This window comes from Myotis nattereri (genome assembly GCF_964212035.1).
Source record: "Myotis nattereri genome assembly, chromosome: 15".
In the NCBI taxonomy this organism is placed as follows: domain Eukaryota; kingdom Metazoa; phylum Chordata; class Mammalia; order Chiroptera; family Vespertilionidae; genus Myotis; species Myotis nattereri.
The window spans coordinates 56,314,110-56,335,363 of record NC_138090.1 but is presented as its reverse complement, the minus strand read 5'-3'; the positions used below and the strand labels follow the sequence as shown (position 1 = coordinate 56,335,363).

Here is a 21,254-nt window from a genome sequence, read left to right as displayed (position 1 = left end):
CGGAGGCCCCTTCCAGGGGTGGGTCTGGCGGGGGTCAGGAGGGGCGGGCGGAGGGGAGATCTGGGTGCCTGGACTTCTCACTGCCCTTTGCGAACTGGGACAAAATTCAGAAGAAGAACACACGCTACTTTGAACTCAGGAAAAAGGTCAAGTCCACTCGGAACAGAAGATCCCCCAGCCCCAACCGTGGGCAGCTCCGCCCGCACACCCCCACCCCGGCCCCACCTCCAGGGAAAGCGGGGTTTGGGGCAGAAACAGCTGGGAAGGACCCAAGGACATTGGGGTACAGGTCTGCTTAGACCAGGGAGGAGCCAGGCGGGGAATGGGCGGCTACTGGTGGCCAGGCGGGGCTGGAGGAGGCAGCGGGCAGCACCATGGCAGGGGCTACCCCAGAGGCCAGGGCGGAAAGGGCTCCCCGCCCTCAGAAGCAATCATGGCTCCTTAGATGTCTGTGGAATGAGTCCGTGGTTCTTGGCGGTGTGAGGAAGGCCAGCTGTGGCCAGCCCCCTGCTGCCATGTGGAGCTCTTGGCCTGTGCACCATGGAGACACCGGCTTGGGCCAGGGGGACAGTGACCATGGCAGCGGAGATGGACCCCAAGATGGCAAAGCTCATGTTACACCCCGAGTGGGAGCAGAACCCTGTGTCTACATTTCAGTGATGAACTGGAAACCCAAGTGGCACCTCTATCCCTGGCACCTTCCACACTGTCTCACAGGGCTTATCCATCCCATCCGCCAAATTAGAGGGTCAGCCATTTAAAAACATGCAGGTGTGAGAAGCAACTCGCTGAAAACCAAGCTCCTACCTTGGTTTTCTCTGTAACACGCCAGAATCTCACAGAAATAGGAATGGACTAAACATACAGAAAATGGGCAAAACAACCCTTCATTCTCCAATGTGTTTATCTTCCTCTAGAAAATGACATCTCCACTCTCGCAGGAGTGATGTGACCCAAGTCCAACATCAGACCTGTGCCCATGGAAGGCGGGTATTGCTCATATCCACCCTGAGGTAAAATTTACATAAAATCTTCAATATTCCTTAAAAAAGAGAGACTTCTTTCAACAGCTGCACTGCTCAAAGGGAAAACGTATTTCCTGAATAATTTCCATGTACCTTTATTAACTTCCTTAGATTAGGAACTGACTTTAACATCTCACAGGGCGGCATTCATTTCACATGGATTGTTGGGGATTTAATATGATAAATGGTATTGATGAAATGATTACCGAATAAGGATCATGATTGATGATGTCTACATGTTTGTCATCTCAACTGTGATTTCACGAACCCAGGAGTGCCAGGGCCCCTCAGGAGCAGCAGGGAGGGGCTGACAGGGGAGAACAGGGCCCTAGAAGGAGGCAGGAGCAGGAGGAGCCTGAACACCCATCCCCACACCGCGGGGTCCTGTGTGCAGGGAGCCCTGGGCCTGTGGGACAATGACGGGCAAAATGCCTCCAGTGGCTAGAAGATGGGGACACCCAGACAATGAGACCAAAGCTCTCACACAAAAGCAGGAACAGGAAGACTATCCACCAAAATAAAGAGAAATAACATACACCCAGCAGATGAGGGCGGAGGGCTGGACCCTGGCTTGAGCTCAGGCTGACCTGCCCAGGAAGGCATCCCTGTCCAGGGTCCTGGAGATGATGCATTAGGACAGGTGACAAGGCCTGGGGGCGGCCTGAATCCCTGTGACCACAGGTCCTGGTGGGACAGGGTTCCACTGAGGGACAAGGTCAGAGGAGCAGAGAGGTGACCCGGCCAAGGAGTGACCACATCAAAGCCCACGGTGCTCTGAGCACTGACCATGCCCAGGCCCCAACCACGCCTCCTCCTCACAGCCCCTCCTGTCCCACCAGGACAGGCTCAGCACTGCAAACACGTGGCTTCTGGAAAGTTCTCAGTGCTTCCATCCTTTCCTCTCAAACTTTAGGATCTTCTCCTTTAATTAATCCATCAATGCTTCATGGCAAGCAATGAACACAGTCATATCAGAGTCTCATTTCAATACAAAGCAGGAAGTTGCAGCTCAGAGCACCAGGGGGTAAAGGCAGGGATGGGGAGGGCCCAGCCCAACTCTGCTGACAGGAAAGTGTGGGGAGCAGGGCAGGCCAGCCCCCCAATCAGAGGTTCTTGAGTCAGGAAGCAGGAGCGTGAACACATCTTCCATCACTCAGTCCCCACCAGGCAGCTGCCTCACGCTGTGGAGGACAAGCATCATGAACACATTCAGGTCAGTGGCTGTAACTGGTGACATTCTCAGAGCCCACTTCACGCTCACAGTGTCACACAGACTCCCCACCACCCAGTCCTCCCTCTGCCGACCCCACTCCTCGGTAGGGTTTCCCCTGTATAGGCCCAGAGAGACACATCAGAGCCCTGGGCGGTGTCATTGCCTGGGATGGACACAACAGGACGGGGTCAGACCCAGGACAGAAGATTCAAGGAGAAAATATGGGGAGTGGGTTCCCCCCATGGGTCTCACCTGCAATGTCAAAGGGTCTCAGGTGTCCCCCCTCCATACCCACTGGCAGTCTGAGCGTAGCTCCCTCCTTTTCCACCTGCAGGAAGAAAACATCCCGTGAGAGACCAGGGAGGAGGCAGAGCCATGAGGCCCTAAAGGAAGCCCTAGTCCTGGGCCCCAGAGGAGTTTCCAGAACCCTGTGTATAGACCCAGGCCAGGATGTAAGTCTTTCTCGGTCCGTCCTGCGGCTGCCTGACCTGCCTTGGCATTTAGTCTCCTCAGACTCGAGAAGAAATCAGCCGCCGTTCTGAGGACCTGCCACCATCCTGCCCTCCCTACAATGCGTTGGGCAGGAATTCCGGTCACGGCTGGGAAAACGAGTTACGGTTTCTTGTCAATATTTGTTTGGGGACTTGATGGAGTCAACCGCTTTCTCTATAAAACGCCTACACTGTGCACAAGAGTGAGAAACGCATTCTGTGAAGCAATGAAAGGTCACAATGCACCGGGAAAACGTTCCCTTCCTTCTATCCAGGGGGCGTGTGGACTCACTAATTGAATCGGAGGCCGGTGGTCCCTTCACTCCTGTCCAGGGAGAGTTGCCAACAGGTACCCCTCGGCGTCTCTTGAGAAGAAAGACTTAGGTGCCATTCCCACCTTTGTGTTTCTACATCAACTGCTTCATTCTAATTTCCTTACCCTCCAATGGACTTGCTTTTCTTATCTCACCCATCTCTGCTCAGGAATGTACAGGTGTCCCATGGAGCAGAGTGACTTGCCCTGAATTCCAAGATATGTGAGATCTGTGTAACCTCATTAAATCCTCTCCTTTTATTCTTTCTTTCAAAGGGGAGGTGGGAGAGTTGGCATCTTGAATAACTTACCCAGCTGTGACAGCCCATGTGTGGCACCGCATTGGGAAACACTGGGGGACACGGTAGGAGTGCCCAACCAGTGAAAGGGAGCCAGCATGTAAGTTGGGTGGTTTGAGGTACACAAGGGCTGAAAATCTCTTCCTGGAGAACAAGTGCATTCTCACCAACATGGGCAGGGGCTGTCTTTTCTCCACACTTTTGCCAACAGGCATCTCTCCGTTTGGTCCATCTGTCCTTCTGAGCCTTTCACTCTCCCCCTCGCCCCATGTGTGACCTCCTGTCATCCTGTCGGTGACGCTCAGCCTCTGACTCCCCCTGACACCCCATCCTGCTCTCCGTCTCCAGGTGCAGGGAGTGCGGCCAATGCATTTCCCACCAGGTTTGGAACAACTTACTTTCCCACCAGGAACATATGAGACAGAACGAGTCCACATTCTTGTGAACAATTGGGTTTGTCTGACTCTGTCATTCTTAATGCTGGGAGGTGGGCAGCAATGTCACATTGGGGCTGAATTCAATTTCTCCTCTGACTACAACTGTTGGGCAATTTCCGAAAGTGTCCGGGCCCTGTAACCACCCTCAGAGGACGATGGATTGGACAGTGTTCATGAGTAGGTGGGACTCTAGTGAGGTGCCAGCATCTTCAATTATTGGGACACTGTTGCTATTAATGGATCTGAGAAAGTGTCTGGTCTTTGCCCCTGGCTCCTGGCACTGAGCTCCTAAAACCCTGGGCATATCGTGAGTGACAAGTGTCTTTGGGACGCTGGTGAGATGGCTCTTGGCTGAGGGTCCTGGAGAGAGTCAGGGTGGGGGCTGGTCCCCAGAAAGACCAAGCTGATCAGAGGGTTGGAACCTTCAGGCCCTAGAAGGAGGCAAGAGCAGGAGGAGCCTGAAATGTACCTCTCCAACCAGAGTCCTGTGTGCAGGGACCCCTGGGCCAGCGGGACAATGACGGCAAAAATGAGCCCTGATACTGTCAGACGGGGACACCCAGAGAATGAGACCAAAACTCCTACACAAACGCAGTAACAGGCACCATATCCACCAAAACAAGGAAACAACCAACACCCAGAAGAGAGGTTCTGAGGGCCAGACCCTGACCTGAGCCTCGGATGACGAGGGGCCTGGAGATGTGATTCATTCGAACAAGTGACAAGGCCTGTGTGTCCCTGTGAGCGCAGGTCCTGGTGGGACAGGGACACTGAGGGACACGGTCAGAGGAGCAGAGGTGACCCGGCCGAGGAGTGACCACGTCAAAGCCCACGGTGCACTGAGCACCACCTGGGCACAGGCCCCGACCAACTCTGTCCTCACAGCCTCTCCCGTCCCCCCTGCAAAGAGCACAAAACACACAGGAATCTGCTGAATCCTTGGTGCTTACATTTAATTCCTCTGAGAAAATAATTAATTAAAGGGTCTCCTTTAATTACCCATCACCAGTCACGGCAAGAATGAAAACACGAGGTCAATCCACAGTCTCATTTCAATACGGAGCAGGAAGTTGCAGCTCAGAGCACCAGGGAGTAAAGGCAGGGATGGGGAGACCCAGCCCGCCTCTGCTGACAGGAGAGTGTGGGGAGCAGGGCGGGGCCAGCCCCCAATCAGAGGTTCCAGAGTCAGGAAGTGGGAGCGTGAACGTCTTCCGTCACTCAGTCCCCACCAGGCAGCTGCCTCACGCTGTGGAGGACAAGCATCACGAACACATTCAGGTCAGTGGCTGTAACTGGTGACATTCTCAGAGTCCACTTCATGCTCACAGTGTCCCACAGACTCTCCACCACCCAGTCCTCCCTCTGCCCACCCCTCCCCACGGCAGGGTCTCACCTTTAGAAGCCGAGAGAGACACATCAGCGCCCTGGCCGCTGTCACTGCCTGGGGGGCGGGGGGGACACACCAGGACAGGGTCAGAGTCCCAGGGCAGGAGACTAAGGGGGGGTCCACCATGGCTCCCATCTGCACTGTCCCAAGAACTCAGGGGTCCCCCCTCCATACTCACTGGCAGCCTGAGCGTAGATCCCTCTTTTCCCACCTGCGGGAAGAAAACATCCCGTGAGAGACCAGGGAGGAGGCAGGGCCATGAGGTCCTAAAGGAAGGCCTAGTCCTGGGCCCCAGAGAAGTTTCCAGAACCCTGTGCATAGACCCAGGGCAGGACCAGGAAACCTGAGGGAAGTGCGTGTGTGGGGACTGGACCCACCCCCCTCCTGGAGGTCTGTGCTCAGCAGGGACCTGCCCTCTGACCTGGGGCTGCTGGGCACGGGGTCCCCACCACCAGCATCATCAGGTGGTAAGTGGGTCCCTCACTTTCCCACGGGCCTCACTACAGAGTAAGTGTGAGCACAGAGCCCCACACCGGCCATCACACGTGTGGGGATGGTGCTTCCCATGAAGGAGGCAGGACACACGTCTACCTGGGCTTGAACCCCCAGTGGGACAGACACTCAGACCCCACCCCTGCCCACCTTAGCGCCTCCTCCCCCACATCACAGCTCCAGCCACAGCTCCCAGCAGAACCAGGCCCCCAGCGACGCCCAAGATGATGATGAAGGTGTGAGAAGGCGGCTCTGGGAGGAGAAGGGAAGGGAGGTTGAGGGCCCTGACCCCAGGCCTCAGCCCCGACCCCACTGAGGTCCCCCAGGGCCCCTGCTGCCCTGAGAAGAGGCTTTGTGCCCACGGCCCCTCCTCACCCCATCTCAGGGTCAGGGGCGCGGGCAGCCCCTCGTGTTGCACATGGCACGTGTATCTCTGCTCCTCTCCAGGGGGCACCCCCACGGCCGCCCACTTCTGGAAGGTGCCGTCCCCCGCAGGCCTGGTCTCCACCAGCTCCATGTCCTGGGTCTGGTCCTCCCCGTCACGCTGCCAGGTCAGGCTGATGTCCGCAGGGTAGAAGCCCAGCGCCCAGCATCTCAGGGTGACCTCACGGTCAGAGACGGGGTGGTGGGTCACGTGTGCCTTTGGAGGGTCTGAGGGGAGGGGAGGAAATGCAGGAACTTTGCATCCGCCATGGGACCCTCCAGCAGCGCCCATGTGACTATCCTGAGAGTGGACAGGCCCCTGGGGTGGGGGAGGGAGCACACAGCCCACACACCAGCCTGGACAGAGGCACCTGGAAGGCCCTCCTAGTCTTTAGAAAGTTCTAGAATCAGAATGACAGAGCCCAGGGCAGTAGGCCATGTGACTCAGAAAAGCTGGGGTGAGGCCTCAGACACAGTGGGTGTGGGCAGCCCACAAGGCCTGAGAGAGAAGGTCCCCGGGGGTCCCAGAGCCCCTGCAGGGCCCATGGGGACCGCTGATGGGCTATTTCAGGGGGGTCTCCTTGCGCCCCAGGAGAGCCTGCACCCCTAACTGTCCCTGAGAGGAGGGGGGTCCCTCTGGTACCTGACCTGACATCCAGGGGGCTCCCTCCCTGACCCAAGGAGGGGTGTCTGACACTGACCCCCTGTCCTGTCTCCTTGTAGGAGTCCCAGCCCCGGGGAGAGGGGGCGGCCCCAGGGCCCCTGGTACCTGCGCGCTGCAGGGTCTCCTGCCCTTTGTCCAGGTAAAGGCCGAGCCACTTCACACAGGTTCCCTCCAGGTAGCTCCTCTTTCTCTCTGCCACAGCGGCCGCCTCCCACTCCCGCTTGGTCATCTGAGCCGCCATGTCGGTGGCCGCGGTCCAGGAGGTCAGGTCCTCGTTCAGGGCAATGAAGTCCCTGCCGTCGTAGGCGTGTTGATAGTACCCGCGGAGGAGGCGCCCATCCGGTCCCAGGTCGCAGCCATACATCCACTGGAAGGTGTGAGACCCTGACCCCGCCCCGAGGTCAGCCCCGCCCCGCGGTCAGCCCCGCCCCGCCGTCAGCCCCGCCCCTCCCCGCCCCGCCGTCAGCCCCGCCCCTCCCCGCCCGCCCCGCGGGGACTGAATCTAAAACTGAAAGTGAAATCGGATCAAAGTCCCCGCGGGCGCCTCCCTGGTGGGGCCGGGCGGGTCTCGCCGCCTCGGGGTGACGCTCGGACCCGGACCCTCGGGGCGACCCCGGCCCGTCCGTGGGGAGGGGGGTCGCCACGGAACTGGCGCGCGGCTCACCGTCCTCGCTCTGGTTGTAGTGGCCGCGCAGGTTCTGCAGGCTCACTCGGTCATTCTGTGCGTTGCTCTTGCTGATCTGCGTCTGCTCCTCCCAATACCCCGGGTCCTCCCGCTCCACCCACGGCTGCTGCATCCACGGCGCCCGCGGCTCCACCCTCGGATTCGGGGCGTCGCTGTCGAACCGCACGAACTGCGTGTCGTCCACGTAGCCGACGGTGAGGAAGCGGGGCTCCCCGCGGCCGGGCCGGGACACGCTGGTGCTGAAATACCTCAGGGAGTGGGGGCCTGGGGGGCGGACGGGGGGCAGGGCCGGGGCTGGACACTCACCTTCCTGGGGCCCCGCGCCCCCGCCGGGTCCCGTCGCTGCTCCCCGCCCCGCCGCCCCCTCCGACCCCGCACTCACCGGCCCAGCTGGGGGTCAGGACCAGCGCCCCCGAGAGCAGCAGGAGGAGGGTGGGGGGGACCAGGACCCGCATCCTTGGCGTCGGGGGGACCGTCTGAGTCCCGACGCTTCCGCGGAGGAGTTATAACCGGGAGCCGCGGGGACGCTGATTGGCTGCTCTGGAAACGGCTCAGCCAATGGGAGTGAGGAGCGGGGCCGCGTCACGAGTCTCCAGGAAGGAGGCGCCGACACAGGTTGGGAGAGGAGAAGTGAAACCAGGGCGCTGGGGAGTCCCCCACACGGAGCTGCCCCCCAGACTCTGTCCCTGCGGAGCCCTGAGCGCAGGCCTGGGCCCTGGGACTCGGTCCTGCCCCTCCTCCCGCGCGGGGCGCCGTCACCCTGTCCCCGAGGCCTGGCCCGGGCGCTGTGCTGTTCAGGGACTTTCCAGGGTGTTGGTGTCACCATCTCTGTGCGGCCTCACACACAGGCAGGCGCCCAGACAACCTTGTGTGTGTGGTGACGTCATCATAGTGACCCCTCACGGATCACACAGGGTGAGACAGTTATTAATCCACGTCGCATGCTCACTGCCTGTGAGATGGTAACAGGAGTCATGTTTTTAAAAAATATATATTTAATATTGATTTCAGAGAAGAAGGGAGAGGAAGAGACAGAGAAACATCAATAATAAGAAATAATCATTGATCGGTTGCCTCCTTCATGCCCCACACGGGGATGGAGCCCACAACGCAGGCATATGCTGACAAAAAGTTGAGCTCTGACCTCCTGGTTCATAGGTCAATGTTGAACCACCGGCCCCGCTGGCTGGGGAATATTGAATAGTTCCTGTTCTGTTCTGTCACAGTCCCCAGGGCTGTCTTGCTGGGTGGCTCTGGTCCTCATGCAGGTGATGTAAAGTGACGCCTTGTGTCTCTCAGTCCCAGAGACCTTCCCGTGCTGATGCATTTAATGACGTCATCAAAGCTCACAGGTGTTGCTGTTCCCACAGAGCCCCCTAGAAACGCTGTCAGCACTGGGGAGCGGTCCAGCTCACGTGGTGGGACACACCTGTGCCAACACTCTGGTTTCTCTTGGGGGCTGACATTGTATCAGGACAACAGGACTGTCCCTTGGCACCTGCCAGGGATATTTCCTGAAGGAGAAGCTCACGTTCATTTTTAAAAACATATATTTTTGTTGAATTCAGAGAGGAAGGAGAGGGAGGGAGGGAGACAGAAACATGAATGATGAGGGAGAATCTTTGATTGGCCTCCTCCTGCTCGCCCCATTGGCCATTGGGCCCACAGTGGAGATTGGGCCCACCACTCGGACATAGGCCCTTGACTGGAATCAGACCTTCAGTCTGGAGGCTGATGCTCTCCCCACCGGGCCACACCAGCCTGGGCACTCATGTTCATTACTGAGAAAGTGTGAGCCAGTTCCCCAAATCTCAGCAATCCCAGCGTCTGTGCCATTCCTTCTGTTACGTAAACACAGGCCAGGCCGGGTGTGGCTCAGTGGCTGAGCATTGACCTATGAACCAGGAGGCCAGGGTTCTATTCCCGGTGAGGCACCTGCAGGGATGCAGGTTAGATCCCCAGTGGGGGGCATTCAGGAGGCGGCCTATCCGTGGTTCTCTCCCATCATGGATGTTTCCATCTCTGTCTCTCAGTTCCTCTCTGAAATAAAATTTTTTAAAATATATTTTTATTGATTTCAGAGAGGAAGGGAGAGGGAGAGAGAGATAGAAACAACCATAGTGAGAGAGAATCATGGACCTGCTGCCTCCTGCACGTCCCCTACTGGGAATTGAGACCACATCCTGGGCATGTGCCCTCGACCTGAATCAAATCTGGGACCCTACAGTCCGCAGACCTATGCTCCAACCATAGAGACAAACCAGCTAGGGCTCAATTTTTTTTAAATGTAAACTTGGGCCCTAACCGGTAGGAGGTGTGCAGGAGGCAGCTGATCAATGTTTTTCTGTCATCAGTGTTTCTAACTCTCTATCCCTCTCCCTTCCTCTCTGTAAAAAATCAATAAAATATAATTTTTAAAAAAGTAAAATGGGACCCCATGAGAAAGAGGCTAGCTCAGCGCCCACACGTGATCTCCTGGTACATGAGACCTGGGCATGTGGCAGAAGTGTGTTTTGTGTACTTCCCAGGCCAGCGTATAAGGTTTTTTATCCTCCATTTTTATTAAAGACAGTTAAGAAATTAATCCATTTGTGTAATGAATGCAACATACACATGTCTTCTTTTTAAAAATATTTTTAATTTTTCAAATATAGTTGATGTACAATATTGTGTTAGTTTAGGTGTACAACTCTGGTTAGACGTTCATATAACTTATACAGTGACCGCCCCCATACATCTAGTGCCATGTGACCTCACATGTGGTTGTTACAATGTGAGTGACTGTGCTCCCTGTGCTGTCCTTTCCCTCCCGTGACCACACTGTAAGGACCATGTGGTGTTTCCTCCTCCTTCACCTCCGGGCCCAGTCCCTCCCCTGCCTCCTGCACACTCCCCACTGGGGATGTGCCCACAACCAAGGTACATGCCCTTGACCGGAATCGAACCTGGGACCTTTCAGTCACCAGGCCGATGCTCTATCCCCTGAGCCAAACCGGTCAGGGTGAAAATACTCTTGATAAATCAAGATAGAGTTCTATACATGCTGACATCACTGATGTCATAGTGAAAACATTCAAGCTGCCAGGGAAAGACTAAGCCAGCCCAACCTGTCCTCGAGCTCCCTGGGCTGCAGGCCGCCGCCGGTCACTCGGAGTGGAGGGCGGCCTGCTGGTGCAGGGCATGGACACTGATGAAGCCATTGGCCCCACTGGCAGACAGGCTGCCAAAGTCAGCCACCGACAGGGCCATTTGGGCACTGGCGCTGTGATGTGTGTGGCTTTCAAAGTCCACACCCAGAAACCTCACTCATAAAGGGTTCAGGAAGAGCAAGGCCCATTTTCAATCTCCTCACTGCACAGGGTCATGGGGTTCAGCTCCGAGGGGTAGAATCCAGTCTCAAACAGGTTAAAGCAGTCGCTCTCTCCATGGCTGAGAAGGTCAGGCAGCTCTTCCGTCACCACAGGCACGGGAGTCACAGGGCCACGGGGCATAGAAAGCCCTCCTCCAGGCAGCTCACTGCCCCGGGGCAGGAGGGGTCGGGGCGGGGGGCGCCCCTGCACTGCCAGTCAAGGCTGACAAGTCCCCTGCGGTGGAGGAGTTGACTATGTTCAGCTGCGGACCAGGAACAGGGTCCGGGCGGGTGGCGGTTAAGCCGGGAGAACTGACTGCCCCCCCCAACCCCCCAGCTTCTGTCCCATCCACCAGGCGGTCCGTGTAGTCCGTCACTCTGGGGCGGTGGTTGTAGCGAAGTAGTCGAAGCAATCCTAGCGCCCAGACCTCTTCCCCATCTTCCGCAGGTAGTAGAACGCCACGCACTCCGCCACCGTTCTGGTCTTCACCCAGTGCTTCTGTACACGATGGAAGTCTTTTCCAAAGACCAGGAGCGCATGCTCAAAGCCCTGGATTTCTTCTTCTGTCCACGCAGTCATGCCCTCCGGAGGTGCCTTTCCGCTGCGGCAGTGCCTCTCCAGCGCCTCCTGGACGTGATGGTCGCACCTGAGCAGCTCCTGTAAGGCCCGCTCATCGTCCCTGGTGAGCGCTCCGGCTGAAACCCCGTCCACCGTTCTCTCCTGTCCAGTTCTGAGTGCGGCCTCGACAAGGTACTCCTTCACTGTGCTCTCCGCAACCACCCCGGGACGCCAGAGGAGCTGGTCCTCATCTTCAGACGCTTTCTCATCATCATCGTCATCATCATCGTCATACTCTCCAAGGTAAGGGGGGATCTCGGCCTGATATTGTGAACCGATCCTTACTTCCTTCCTCACATCCTCCGGTGAGTTACCACTGTCTGTCTCACCATCTTCAGTCTCTGGTTCTTTATCTCCTTCACGAGCAGCATCTGAGCGCAAAGGCCTCGGGAAGAAGTCGGAAGCCTCGTGGAAAGCCAGAGAGGGCACCAGGTCGTCTGCGGAACACGGCGCCTCCCCGTCGCAACCGGACAGCAGGTCTTTGGCTATTTCCTCCTTGTCCAGCGTCATGTCTGGCAGCTGGTGGGCACGTTCCCTTGGGGAGCTGCGGGCCCTGGGCTCCCCCGCGGCGGGCGGCACGCGCTCAGAGCCGCAGAAGGCCAGCAGGTCTTCCAGAGGCATGCCGCCTTCCTTCTCCAAGGCTGTACTTTCAGAGCTGAAGTTTTTACCCTCATCCATCATCTCCTCTCTCTCTCTCTCTCTCTCTCTCTCTCTCTCTCTCTTTCCTCTCTCTCTCTCTCTCTCTCTCTCAGAGACAGACAAGTTACCCCAAGATTCCCTTCGATGTGGAGTCTACAGGACAAAGTGAATGACAAGCACACTCCTAGGCACGGGAACGGACTGATGGTCGTCACAACCGGGTCTGAGGGTGGGGCAGGGGAGGCACTGCAAGGCCCCCTAAGATGCACCCACACCGCACCCCCCAAAATAAAATAGAATCCGGTCAAAATGCCAACAGTGGCCTAGACTAAAAAGTGCTGGTTTAAAATAGAAACCTCGCCCTGTGCGTGAAGGGGGACCAGGGGGACCCCAGGTTTCCACAGGATCTCAGAAATGACGCACAGCGCACACACCCGGGTCTTTAGAGACCAACCTCCATGCATCCATCTGTCCGTCCATCCATCCATCCACCCACCCACCTACCTATTCATCCATACATCCATCCATGCATTGGTCCTCACTCCCTTCCCAACCCCAGGCCTCCGATGCCCTAGCTTCACTCACTGCCTCCGCAGCCCCCGCACCCCACAGCTCCTGCAGCCCGGACTGGCGAACTCTGTGCCATGCGATGGCACCCGCCTGTTTATATACCCGCTCCGGGCATCACTTCCTGTTCCCGCCCCGCCCTGTGATTGGGTAGAGACCAGGGTTGATCCATTTTTCATAATCCGCTCACCCATGGTTTCCGGGAGAGAAACGCCTGCGGCCGCATGGGGCGAGTTGGAGGATGAGCTGCTTAGCACGCGTCTGAAGTATTTGAAGGACCCAGACACGCAGGCCCGGCCCTGGCGGGTGTGGCTCAAGGATACCAGCGCGGGCCTGGGTGCCAAGGGGTCACGGAGGGTCGCGGGTTCGGTTCCCTGTTTGGGCGCATGCCCTGGTTTTGGGTTCAAGCTCAATAGGTTCAATGTTTCTCCCCCGGCGCTCCCCCCCTCCCCCTTTCTGTCCCTAGAAGTAATTAAAAAAGAAAATAATTTATTTATTTTTTTCTTAAAAATAGATTTTTATTGATTTCAGAGAGGAAGGGAGAAGGAGAGAGAGAGAAACATCAATGATGGGAGAGAATCATTGATTGGCTGCCTCCTGCATGTCCTCTCCTGGGGATTGAACCCCAACCTGGGCATATGCCCTGACTGGTAACCTCCTGGTTCATAGGTCATCGCTCGCCACAGCTGGCTGGGCTGTCTTATCATTTTGTTGATGGTTCTTCTGCTGTGCAAAAACCTTTTAGTTTGATGTAGTCCCATTTGTTTATTTTTTCATTTGATTCCCTTGTCTGAGGAGGTATATCAGAAAAAATATTGCGCCCTCGCCAGTTTGGCTCAGTGGAGACCAGAAAAACCATTCGACAAAATCTAACACCCATTTTTTAATAAAAACTCTCAGCAAAGTGGGAGTAGAGGGAGCATATCTCAACATAATAAAGACCATATATGACAAACCTACAGCCAACATCATATTCAATGGGCAAAAACTAAAACCATTTCCCGTAAGAACAGGAACAAGACAGGGATGCCCACTTTCACCACTCCTATTCGACATAGTACTGGAAGTGCTAGCCATAATGATTAGACAAGAAGAAGAAATGAAAGGCATTCAAATTGGAAAAGAAGAAGTAAAACTGTCATTATTTGCAGATGACATGATATTGTACAGAGAAACCCCCAAAGACTCCATAAAAGAACTACTAGACTTAATAAATGAATTTGGCAATGTAGAGGATACAAAATTAACACCCAGAAATCGATGGCTCTTTTATATACCAATTAGTGACCCAGTGCATGAAATTCATGGACATTAAAAGGGCATTAATTAGAGGAAATATTTTAATATTGCTCGTTGCCCGTTCTCTATAATAGAAGTGTCAGAGATGAAAGAAAATTAGTAAAATGTATATGAAAATCTTCCTCCTGTCAGAGTCTGAGGTGCACCATGGGACTCAGAGTCAAGTCTCTGCCCACCCACATGCACCTTGAAATCACGCCAGACCCAGACCCGGCCACTCCCACCCCCATTGGGCTAGATCCAGACCTTGCCTGTCCCACCCTTGTCAAGCCCCACCAGGTGTGGGGTGTAGCCTCAAGTCCCCTGACCCTGCACCAGGGTGGGGGCGTGCATTGAGGTCCCCCATCAAACCCCACTGGTCAGGGTATGCGGCCTGAGATTCCCCGTCAAGCCCCACTGCGGTCACCACTTCCCCTTGTACCGGCTCCCACCTGTCCCCACAAATCAGGGCATCACACACTCACCTGTCCCACACCACTTGACGCTGATTCTGTCAGGACCAGAGTCACGGTGGACTCTGAAAAGAGCCGGAACGGAGGAAACAGGGGAGTAGGCCCACCATCCTGTCCCCTTTCTGATGCTTAAATACACTCCCCTCGAGCGGCTTGCAGGCATTTATTTTTTTAATACACGAGACCTCCCTGGGCTAGTGTCACCACTTCCTGTGACGCTGTAATCATTTCAAAACAAACCCCAAATGGAGCCCCAGGTGATCCGGGTGTGGGAACCAGGGAGGACCGGCTGTGGTTGAAGAATCACAGTAGTACCACCACCTGGGGGGCTCAGGGCACCAGCGTGCTGGACCCATGCCCTGAGTTTCTGCTTCCGTAGGTTTTATTTTTAATTTTTTTCCAATCCTCACCAGAGGATATATTTTCCATTGATTTTTATTTTTTTTAAATATATTTTTATTAATTTCAGAGAGGAAAGGAGAGAGAGGAAGGGAGAGAATCATCAACATAGAGAATCACATGGATTGGTTGCCTCCCCCATGTGCCCCAACCGGGACAGGGATTGTACCTGCCACCAAGGTACATGCCCTTGACTGGGACCAAAACCAGGGACGCTTCGGTTTGAGGGTCTAACCACTGAGAAACCCAACAGGGCTGCTTCAGGAGGTTTCATTGCCAACAAGTGGCCCAGATGTGTGGATGCCTGCGGTCGGGGGCCATAGCTAGAGAGGCAGGAGTGACTGAATTGTTTGACACAAGGGACCCACTCACCCTCCTCCTGAGTCCTGACTCTCCCCACAGGACAATGTCTGGGTGTGGATACCAGGGTGGTGATGAGCAGACATCTAGGACACACAGCAGGGTCCATCTCCTGTGGGCTGGACCTCCAGGGTGGTGTCCCAGACACTGAAATGGCCCCCTTTTTTTCAAAAAGACTTTGCAGACCTGGAGTCACCACAGAGCAGCCAGCACAGTTACCACACTGGGCAACCAGAGCTCTGACCAGCAGAGTCAGTCATACAGGAGAATCCCCTGGGGAGCAACACCCCACACCAGGCAAACCCTTATCTCCGGGTGTGGCCACCAAGCCGGGGTGCGGGAGAGTCTGCGTTAGTTGAGCATCATCTTGTGCAGCAAACGATAGATAGATTCAATCCTTGCAACAGGTGCCTACAGGGGGCAACCAATCAATCTCTCTCTCTCTCTCTCTCTCTCTCTCTCTCTCTCTCTCTCTCCCTCTCCAACCATGATGCTCAGTGAAATGCAAATGTCAGATAAAGGAATAATTTAGAAGACACATATCTAAAAAATGCTGTGGCCTTGGCTGGTTTGGCTCAGTAGATAGAGTGTTGGCCTGCAGACTGAAGGGTCCCAAGTTCAATTTCATTCAAGGGCACATGTGCGGGTTTCAGGCTGCATCCCCAGTAGGGGGCCTGCAGGAGGCAGCCAAATCCATGATTCTCTCAACATTGATGTGTTCATCTCTCTTCCCTCTGCCTTCCCCTTTGAAATCAATACAAATATATATATATATTTTTTAGAAAATAAAAATTGTGGTGTACCTGACACCCACATGGCACTGGGTATTCTGTGGGGCATCTGGCCACTCTCCTGGGACCTCCCTATTTTACATAAAAATAAAGGACAACAGAGGACAAACAAGAGATAATCACTGAATCATGAAATATTTATTGAAACAAACAGCAAGACTGACAGAGTATGGGGCCAATAGGGAACATGAATAATTAGTCAAGGACCCCAATTCTAATTCATAGACCCCCGTCTGTCTAAGTGCTCATCGACCATTTTTGCATCAAAAGTTTCAGTTACCAATCTGTTACACCTTCACCAGAGGGACACACACAGGAGAGAGAGCTGTTAATGTCCTTCTTGGTCGGAAGGGACCTGTGGCACCTCCTTGACATGTGTATTTTGGTGGCGTTTAAACGTCCCCAGTTGGCGGAAGGCCAGGTGGCAATGGGGACACGAGTAGGGTCTCAGGCCCGAGTGGGTGCACATGTGCACATTGAGGTTCTCGCGGTGGCTGAAACTTTTGTGGCAGACATCGCACTCCTATGGCTTGTCCTGGGTGTGGACCCGCAGGTGGCCAAGCAGCGTGGACTTGTGGGTGAACCTCTTCTGGCAGACTTTACAGCAGAACGGCTTCTCCCCCGTGTGGATCCGCTGGTGGACGTGGAGGTCCGAGGCCTGAATGAACCCCTTGGGACACACAAGGCACTGGAAGGGTCTCTCTCCTGTGTGTGTCCTCAGGTGAAGTTCTAACTGTGATCTGTAGCTGAACCTTTTGCTGCAGTCTTGACAGTCGTAGGGTACCTTTCTCCCGGGTTCTTTGCCAACAGGGTGACCAGTGGGCTCCATGATGCTTGATGCACCCAGTGAATTGCACCCGCGCTGTCTGGTGACTTCTCCTCTGTCCAACAACACGGCTCCTTCTTGAGGCTCCTCTTGGGCGGTGGGAGTGTTGCCCTTTTTTCTCTTGGTGGCACCTCCTGAATTCCCAGAACCTCTTCTCTTTGGACGCTGACTCAAAGCCTGTGTCTCCGGAACGTGGGTGGGAGGCACGTCACCAGCATCCACACGCTCCAGACCAATTCCTTCCTGCGGGTTCTGCTCCCCCTCTGCCTTCACCGAGTCTCCTGAAAGAAAGGATTCAACACACAACATTAATCAAAGAGCACTTTCAACTCAGCTCATGGACTGAGCATCCACCCAGGAACCAAGAGGTCGCCACCTCCACTCCCTGACAGGGCACATGCCCGGGTTGTGGGGCTCTACCCCCGGTGGTGCCACACAGGAGGCAGCCAATTGATGATTTCCTCTCCGGTCCACTCTAATAGTCAATATAAGTATATATATATTTTAAAGAGCACGTTTAACACTACCAAACGCCTTTGAAGCAAAGCCGATGTTGGGTGAAAAACATTTCCATCAACCAAAAACCCCAAAATTTAGACCTTTGGGCACCAGGAAGTCTGTGATGGAGAAGGCTTGGCATTGAGAAACAACCGTCCCCAATAGATGGCCACGCTGGATGCCCAGGAGGGGACCCAGCAGGGGGGGCATCAATAATGAAGCACAGTAATCTCTGTTTTGTGAAACTGCTGTTTGAAATGCTCTGCAATTTTCAGAGAGTCCCTTGTTCTGTAAGTCAACTCTGCCATGTTCAGAAGGTGTGTTATTCTATAAATTACCTTTGTTTTTTAGCTTAAAAAATAGAAAAGGTAAACGTAACTGTCTGACCTGGCAAACTAGCTATCGAACCTGAGGGGCTGAGAAGCTGATACTGATAATATTTCCATGCCAGGTGTTTGTTAGATACGATACGTACTCAAGGTAACAAGGTGTCTGCAAAAATAACTTACACAAAGACCTAGAAGGATATAAAAGAGGAATACTCTTTCCTTTGTTTTCTACGAATTTGACAGAGATCTTCTGCTCTGAGCCTGCATGTAATAAAGACTCCTAACCAATTGGCTCATTAAGGCATCTTGTATCTCGCTTGCTGATTTATGACACAATAATCATTGCTCTACAAGCCCAGTTTCCATACTCACCAGGACTGCTGGGACGCGGAGGGTCTAGAGATGTGAGTACTGCTGCCTCTTCCCTGTCTTCCATCACATCCTTCTCTAAAGTCACCAAATTCTCCATGGGCCCCACACCCTCCAGATCACTTTTCGTGGGAATCATCTCTGGCAGGAAGACTTTCTGCCCCTGACCATGGGTAACCAAGGGGGGTTAAACGTGTCTGAGACCAGGGGTGGGAAGCTCCGTCCCTCCTTCCCCCGTCCTGTTCACCTCCCTGACTTGAGACCCCAGCTTACCTAACAGCACAGTTTTGTGGCTCTGCCTAGACTTCCTTGGGGCCAATCCCATCACCTACACTCCCAAGTCTGTCCTTATGTGTACCCACCACACCTTAAGTCAAGCCCATACATTACACTCCTTCCTCTTTTTGTTGTTGTTGTTAATTCTCACCCCAGGATATATTTCCATTGATTTTGAGATAGCAAGGAAGGGTGGTATAGAGAAAGTAGAGCAAGAGAGAGAGAGAGAGAGAGAGAGAGAGAGAGAGAGAGAGGCAAAAGGAGAGACAGACAGAGACATAAATATGAGAGACACATTGACTGGTTGACTCCTGCAATCACCCCAACTGGGCAGGGAATGGAACCTGCAACCCAGGAATGTGCCCTTGGCTGGGAATGAAACCCACAGCCCTGCAGCCCTGGGTCTGATGCTCCAACAGCTAATCACACAGGCCAAGGCAACAGTGTATAGCCTTCATTCTCTAAGCTGCCTCTCCTGGTATCTCAACTGCTCGCTGCCTCCAACAGTGGAGGCAAAGGGATTCTGGACCCCGCTCTCCCCACTCCTCACGACTGATAATGCCTAGAGGAAAATTAGATTTTTATTGGCCTGTGGACCACACTGGTTCAGAAATGTCCTTGGACGTAATGCATCCGCTGGATGCATTCATGGGTCCCTTTCTATCCTGTGTCAAATGTCCCAAATGCTGTAGCAGCTACGGTCACCGAGTTCCCTTGTACCGGCTCCCACCTGTCCCCACAGATCAGGGCATCACACACCTGTTCCCACAGCACGTCACTGGTTCCTGGCTGGTTCCCCAGCTCTCCATTGACCTCCTGGCTGTTCTCAGGATGTACCCCCGTCTGACTGATGGGAGATCGGGACTTCATGGACAAATCCAACACGTAGTCTGTGTCACCGACTTCCTCATCGGCCATCTGAACATCGGAATTCTCCAGAAGATACTTCTGCTCTTGCAAGGTGATGACCTTCTGTGGGGAGAAAATTAAACAAGATAAGACCCAGGATATATCCTACTCCTTGCGTGTGTCCTATTCAACACTCACACTTTCAGTGGAACAACACATGGATGTTTCCCTCTCTCTCCCTTGCTCATTCTCTCTCTAAAAAAAGGAATTGTTTTAATCAATCAATCAAATAGCAACCTCCCAAATGGTGGCAACCAAACATGTCTCCAAACATTGGCAGAGGCTCCCTGCAGAGAAAGGAGCCGTCCCTGCACCCGGTCTGTGCCTCAGTTTCCTCACCCGTGAGGTAGAACCAACACGTCTACTCCCTGAGGTTATTCTGAGGCTATTGGGAAAGTGAGCCCCAGGATGGGAGATCAAATGTCCGAAGATGTCCATCTCAGGAATGCTAATGTGGCCTGGCCGCCATGGCTCAGTGATTGAGCATCAACCTTTGGAACAGGATGTCATGATTTGATTCCAGGCCAGGGCACACCTCTGGACTGTGGGCTTAATCCTCACTGCAGGGGCAGGCAGGAGGGGCCAATCAGTGATTCTCTCTCATCATTGATGTTTCTCTCTCTTTCTCCCTCCCTCTCTGAAATCAACACAAATATATTTAAAAAATAAAACACAGAAAATTAAAGAATGCCTCTGTGCACATTCACCGGCCCCCTGCCCATCATGAGGGTCCCACTCACCCATTTCCTGGGTTTCTCCTTATTTCTCAGCAAGAGCTTCAGTTCCTCGCAGCTCTGCACATGCCTCTCCTTCACCAAGACCTGCAGCTCCAGGGGCATGCAGGTCATGAACTTCTCCAGCAGAAGCTTATCCAAGATCTGCTTCTTGGTGAGCACATCGGGCCTCAGCCAGCGATGGAGGAGCGCAGACATTGTGTGCACGCTCTGGAGGGGGTCCGCGTCCTCTGGGTGTTGGAAGGCTCTGAAGAGCACGTGCGCCCTCTCAGAGTCCCAGTGCTGTTCTTCACTGAGGTTTCCCTGGTGTCGTCTGGCAGGTGGCAGCGCCCAGCCCAGGCTGCCCTGTGGGTGCCCATGACCATTGGAAAATGCCTGGTCTGTAGCCATATTCCCTGAGTATGTCTCCAATGGGACTGGAGCAATCCCGGCCTGAGCCAGCTCCTGATGGAGATCGACAGAAGGTATGGACTTGGTAACAGGACCTCAGTTCTGGGGGGAAGAGAGGAGAGAATGAGATGGGTTTCACCTCCTGATCCACCCATTGCTAAACATCCCTCACTGGTCCCATATTGAGTACCCTGGAAGTTAATCCATAGTATTCTTCTCTTAAACAATATTTCATTTTATTGATTTTAGAGAGATGAATGAAGAGAGAGAGAGAAAGAAACATCAATTAGTTGACACCTGCTGGCCCCCCAAAGGGGACTGAGCCTGAAAGCTGGGCCTGTGCCTGACCAGGAAACAATCCAGCGATCTGTTGGCTCATTGGTCGACACTCAACAACTGAGCCACACTGGCCGAGCTCCAAAATCTATTTCAACAATAACATCAGCCTTTATTGCTTCTCCTCAAGACAGCTCAGTTGGTTAGTGTGTCTTTCTCCTAGGTCAAGTCTGCAGATTCCATGCCTGGTCAGGGCACAGACAGGAGTCAACCAATGAATGCAATGCTAAGTGCAACAACAAATCTCTCTCTCTCTCTTTCAAAAACCATCAATTAAAAAAATATAAGATACAGCAAGTCCATTGGTAAATTATAATCACTATTTGGTCATAATTCTATAGGAAAATACAGAAAACAAATATTTACAACCTGGAATTCCATGGGATTTAATATGTTGTAAATATCAAGCTATAATTTCCCCCCAACATTTCTACTTTGTTCCAGACAAGAGAGAGCACAAAAGAATCCTAAGAGAATTAAGCTCCTACAGATATTGTTTTATTGTAAAAACTCACTTCCCAACCCCAGGCCTCGGATGCCCTCGCCCCACTCACCGCCTCCGCAGCCCCCGAACCCGCAGCTCCTGCAGCCCGGACTGGCGAACTCTGTGCCAGGCGCTGAAACCCGCCTGTTTATATACCCGCTCTGGGCATCACTTCCAGTTCCCTCCCTGCCCTGTGATT

General features: G+C 54.0%; 1 protein-coding gene and 2 pseudogenes across 6 annotated transcripts in view; all 3 read right to left on the bottom strand.

The window, feature by feature from the left end:
- Positions 1-4,714: 4,714 nt before the first annotated feature.
- Positions 4,715-21,254, bottom strand: part of LOC308530506 (class I histocompatibility antigen, Gogo-OKO alpha chain-like) — a gene marked incomplete at both ends in the record, with an annotated part of 248,585 nt that continues 232,045 nt past the window's right edge. For 2 of the 4 annotated variants that reach the window (XM_081107201.1, XM_081107203.1), the window contains 2 exons: positions 4,715-5,024; positions 5,172-5,219. In XM_081107201.1, the coding sequence (XP_080963327.1) occupies positions 5,020-5,024; positions 5,172-5,219 (53 nt within the window). Of the gene's footprint in view, positions 5,025-5,171; positions 5,220-5,343; positions 5,377-5,807; positions 5,910-6,032; positions 6,309-6,849; positions 7,129-7,408; positions 7,694-7,811; positions 7,904-21,254 lie in introns of those variants that run through there. The other 2 variants (XR_013996862.1, XM_081107205.1) reach the window with 2 other exon arrangements.
- LOC308531393 (mesoderm induction early response protein 3-like) lies at positions 10,574-12,084 on the bottom strand (annotated as a pseudogene). The gene has a single exon. The product of its transcript is annotated as a mesoderm induction early response protein 3-like (transcript).
- On the bottom strand, positions 16,233-20,235 carry LOC308530504 (zinc finger and SCAN domain-containing protein 5C-like; annotated as a pseudogene). The gene is made up of 4 exons: positions 19,852-20,235; positions 18,962-19,174; positions 17,930-18,089; positions 16,233-17,011 (listed from the first exon to the last, which is right to left on the bottom strand). The product of its transcript is annotated as a zinc finger and SCAN domain-containing protein 5C-like (transcript).